The sequence below is a fragment of the Otolemur garnettii genome, unplaced genomic scaffold (genome assembly GCF_000181295.1).
Source record: "Otolemur garnettii isolate 467f Iridium unplaced genomic scaffold, OtoGar3 scaffold00020, whole genome shotgun sequence".
NCBI lineage: Eukaryota > Metazoa > Chordata > Mammalia > Primates > Galagidae > Otolemur > Otolemur garnettii.
In genome coordinates, this window is record NW_003852415.1 from 1099815 (window position 1) to 1105052 (window position 5238).

The 5238-nt window shown below is 41.4% G+C and overlaps 1 protein-coding gene across 2 annotated transcripts in view; it reads right to left on the reverse strand.

The window, feature by feature from the left end:
- Nucleotides 1-5238, reverse strand: part of NPC2 (NPC intracellular cholesterol transporter 2) — a 16493-nt gene that overhangs the window by 5613 nt on the left and 5642 nt on the right. For both annotated transcript variants that reach the window (XM_023511553.1, XM_012803500.2), the window contains exon 2: nucleotides 1275-1382. In XM_023511553.1, coding sequence (XP_023367321.1) covers nucleotides 1275-1382 — 108 coding nt within the window. The remainder of the gene's footprint in view (nucleotides 1-1274; nucleotides 1383-5238) is intronic.

The following is a 5238-nucleotide window of genomic DNA, read 5'->3' on the forward strand; positions in this document are numbered from 1 at the left end:
AGCCGTCATTGTTGTTTGGCGGGTCCGGGCTGGGGATTCGAACCCGCCACCTTAGGTGTATGTGGCTGGCGCCTTAGCCGGTTGAGCTATCAGCGCCCAGCCATGGATAATTAACCTTATCCAACAATGCAAATAACTTTTGGCAGTAAACTTTCTATTTACTATTTATATCAGCGTCTATCAAAGTATACTGTGTGTCTTAAATGCCATGGTCTGTAAAAAGGTACCCTATAGAAACTTGGTAAGATTAAACAGAGGTGCCATTACTTGATAACTTCTACCTTCCATATCAGAAGATGGGCAGGAAGAATAAAGGTATTATAAAATTAGGGCCACCAGAACTATAAGCTATTACAGTATTTTGGAGATTCAGAGAATTGGGTCTACATGTTTCTATCTGTCTGGGCTGAGAAAGACTTTTGCTGAGAAGACTTTTTTTTGGCGGGGAAGGCAATAGAGGGGCCACGTAGCGTTTAAGTCCAGGAGAGCAAATAGGAGGGAACAGTTAGAGCTGTCTTTAGGCTTTTGAACAAAGAAATGACAGGAACTTTGAGGTTTCTTATTTGACTGTCTCATCTAGTTCCATAGGATAGAAAATGAGGAAAGGATTCAAGGCAGATGCCCTGTCCAGAAATAAAGATATCCCATTTGTCTAGATTCTTGGGAACCTGAAGGTGCTTGAAAATGTGGAACAAGAAAGTCCCAAGTTCCAATAATATTTATTGAATATTAGAGGAGAAGAAAGTTCAGATTTCTTGATTGTTTCTTGGGTTCCCAGTGAGCTCCTTAAACCTAACAGAGATTGTTAAGTATTAACTGCACCTTTATTTTCAGGCAGGGTGTAAACTTAATAGCTGGAAGGCATACAGTTTGAAATAATATTTTGGAGGAGTTCCAAAGTTTACAGAACTGGGGTCTATGCTGATACTCAGCAGTCTGGAGCTAAACAGAGCTGACATTCCTATAAAAGTTTGCTGTGCAATGTGGCCTACGACAGGATAGAGAAAAGCCAAACTGTTTTCTTTAACCTGTGACGTGGTAATCTCCCTGTTTCCTTCAAGGGGATCTGGGAGCCATGGACTGGACTCTGGGAAACAGGCATGAGAAGGGTATTTGAGGGCATAGTGAATCCTAACATTTCACAAGTAGGAAGGGAGGTCACAGAATTCCTGATTGCCAACCCCCATCCCCAAACACTCCCATGCTCATTCCTATACCTGAGATGTGTGTTATGCTTTAGCATGAATCTGAGGGTAAGAGCTACTTTTACTCACTGCTGGTGAAAGTGACATTGATACTGTAAGACTGTCCTTTGTTTAGCTGGCAGGGCAGTGTGGGGCATGGGCTCACATTCACTTCCTTTATAACTCCAACCGTAGAACCTACAAAAAAAGAAAAATGAATTAGATTAGGATGAAAAATAACCCCCCAATCTGCCCACCACCTATGGAAAGATGCTCTGCTCTCCCAATTAGGGTGAGTTTGATCTCCTCTGACCCCTTTACTGGGATAGAATCTTTAAGACAAAGTCTACTCAAAAGTCAGAATCTTGATTCACCTTACTGCTGAAATCGTAGCCTGTAAATCAGATGAAAAAAGGAGCTGGCTGGTTTCTTGACCAAGAGAAAGTTAGTATTTGTCCAAAAAAATAATACCCAGAGATCATATCCACAAAAGATCATTTAAGAGATTACACAATAACCAAAGAAACTCCAAATGTTCCTAGATTCTTGTCTTGCATTCTTATTGACAAGGAGTCACAATTTAAATTTATTTTATTTTCTTTTTTTGAGACAGAGTCTCACTTTGTAGCCCTTGGTAGAGTGTCATAGCTCACAGCAACCTCAAACTCTTGGGCTTAAGTGATTCTCTTGCCTTAGCCTCCCAAGTAGCTGGGACTACGGGTCCCCCCGTAACACCCAGCTATTTTTTTGTTGCAGTTGTCATTGTTGTTTAGCAGGCCCAGGCCAGGCTCAAACCCACCAGCTTCAGTGTATGTGGCCAGCACCCTAACCACTGGGCACAGGTGATGAGCCCACAGTTTAAATTTAAACTTTGAAAATATTTGCTTCAACTTTGCTTCTTTTTTGAGACAGAGTCTTACTATGTCACCCTGGGTAGAGTGCCATGGCATCAAAGCTCATAGCAACCTCAAACTCTTGCCTCAGCTTCCCAAGTAGCTGGGACTACAGGTGCCACACGCCCGGCTATTTTTTGGTTGTAGTTGTCATTGTTGTTTGGTGGGCTGGGGCTGGATTCGAACCCACCAGCTCTGCTGCATGTGGCTGGCAGTCTAGCTGCTTGAGCTACAGGCGCCAAGCCCAACTTTGGTTTTGATTAAAATATTCCTGTATCTTCCTTCATGTTCTAGTACACAAATAAGTATGCAAATTTGGTAAGAGTTGTCCACTACTGGAAAAACTGCACTTATGTGCAAAAATATCTGGAAGGCAAACCTGGGGCCTGAAATTCCAAGAAGGAAGATTAGAATGAGTTTCATCATCTTTCCATCCAAAGCTCTACAAATGCAAATGTTGATGTAGGGAGTCTACAATTGTTGAACCAGGTTCTTGTTTCATGAAATCAAGGAATGAATTCATGGAGCAAGGGAAACAAAAATGTATTAAGAGCAAGTTCAAAGGCATGTAGAGAAATCTGTTTGTTGAAAGAGAGAGGTAGGCCAAGCATGGTGGCTCACACCTGTAATCCTAGCACTCTGGAAGGCGGAAGCAGGTGGACTGCTTGACCTCAGGAATTCAAGTCTAGCTTGACTTGACAGGGTCAAGTAGAGACAGGGTCACACCTGTCTCTACTAAAAACAGAAAAAACTAGCTGGGTGTGGTGGTGCAGATAGCTCCAGATACTCAAGAGGATGAGCAAGAGGATCGCTTGAGCCCAAGAGTTTGAGGTTGCTGTGAGTTATTACCCACAGCACTCAACCTAGAGTGACAGACTATCTAAAAGAAAAAAAAAAAAAAAAGAAAGGAATGAAGAAAGAAAGAAAAGGGGAGCTCAGCAAAGCCTCCAGCACAGCATGCACAGAAGGGCACCCAAGCAGATTGCCCAAGAAAACTAAATGTTAAGGGGATTACATATGTTGTCTACCCTTATCTATCTTCCTTGTGTGTAAGGAAGTGGAACTTATGTTCCTTTTGTTCTTTTCTGTCCTTATTTCTGTTCCTTCATGTCCTAACTTCTGGCACCAAGTGCCTAAATATTAAGTTAAAACTTAATCTACCATATGTCACAGGACTTCTACAAACACCTGGTCCAATTTCTGACTCTCTATGGATCTAAGCACCTGCCCTCCTGCCTCCTGCTACATGGGCTGCTCAGGGCAGCATGCTTCACCCTGGCTGCCTCAACTTCCCTGTTACTCTTTTGTCTCACTATTATTTGTTGGAAAGTCTGCAGATCTTGGAACAGACAGATGTTTGGAGTTCTTAGCTCCAGGAGGTTTTAGCTCCTGAGTTACTTGTTTTTAGACCCTATGGAAATTGCATCTGGGGGCAGCAAGGACTAGAGAAAGCCAAGGCATCTGAAGAAAATATCTCATAACAATGGGTTGTATCATCTTTGTTTTAGGGATTAGAAAACAGAAGAGCAGAAAGATTACTGTGATTCGTCCAAAGTCACATTCCCCGGAAGGAGAAGACTCAGTGGGTCAGCTTGAGTTGGAAGTCCTTTAAAGACGTAGGCTTAGTCACAAATAGAAGAAGGCTACAAGGCAATTCCTGACTGAAAACATTTGAGGACTTTGGATGAAGATCCAAGATCAAGCTCAACCAAGAAAGCTTTTGTAGGTCCCTTGATTCAGCATCACCTCCTTCCCCTCATTACCCTTCTCTATTGTAGGGGTTCAACTCCCATATCCCTTACAATTTTCAGTGATGAAGTATCTCCTGTCTGGATTTTACAACCTTTCTGCAAACTCCCAGTAAGTCCTTTGCCCAGTATTTTGACTTCTTGGGATCTCTCTTCATTATTTTACCCCAAACTGGATTCTCAGAGAATTAAACAGTACTCTTAAAGATAAGGGTAAAACAACGAAAAGCATCAGAATATCAAGTCTTGGCTTTTAATATTAGGTTGATTCCAGAAGCCCACTCACTTCTGAGTAAGTGGAGTATGGAATTTAAGAGGAACTACGAGTTTAATTGTTAACAGAGGAATGACTTAAACAAAGGACCTACCTACATCTCTAAATTAGGAATGACCCTTAAGAGAGGAACTACATTCCTCTTCTCAGCTGGGAACTAGGTCATCTCCACTGTACTTTGGAGTTTTCTTCAGTTATTTAGTCATGTTCTTTTGAGGGAAGAAATCTAAGAGGCCCACTTATGACTCATGAAATAACTTCAGCTCAAAAAATAACAGGCAGTACCTCAAATCTTACCTAAGTCATTTGGACCTTGATTTTTCCAAGAATCAAGGGGCTAAAAGGGAAAACAGGGGTCAAGATCTTTGTAGCTCAAATAAAAGCTCCAAATTAAACTTAACTCAAAAAAGGGCCAACATGGCAGAAGTATAGTTGTGTTAAAGAAGAATACTGCTACTTAAGTCTCGGTTTCCTTTTCTCTGAAATACTTAACTTGGCAACATAGCTACTAATATGCTTGCAAATACTGCATATGTTTAAAAAATAAAGGTGAGATTAAGAAAGTACTAGAAAGAGTCAGATATGGGACTATGCTGACTTACCCATGTTGTTTCTAAGCAGATTCAAAATTGACTTATGACCCACAAAGTAGGTGTAGTTAAGGAGTCCTCTAATAGAGAAAGTGCTGAGGAATAAGACTAATCTCTGAAGTAACACTCTATGCTAAAAATTGCCCACGTGTAGTAGTCAATAGGTGAAGAGGAACTGAGCAAATTATGAAATATCTAGAGCCAATTCCTCTGCTCTATATCCCGGTAGGGCTGATCAGGGAAAGGCAGTCCCCATGCCACCTCCCATTCCAACAAAGGATTTTAAAAGCAACACATAGGTGGCACAAGCATGACTTAAGTCATAGTGCTACAGTTCCCACTTGGAATCTCGAGACTGGCTGCTCTCAAACTGTCCCCACTTTGAGTGTCTCCAAACTCCCCCCCACCATCTTTCCATCCTGCTCTAGTGCAGTGATTTTCAACCGGTGTGCTGTGAGAGGGTCTTAGGTGTGCCATAAATATTTTTAAAGACTATTAATTAAATTATTTTCTTAAGAAGTTCAAAGCACAGTAAGTATATTCTTTTTT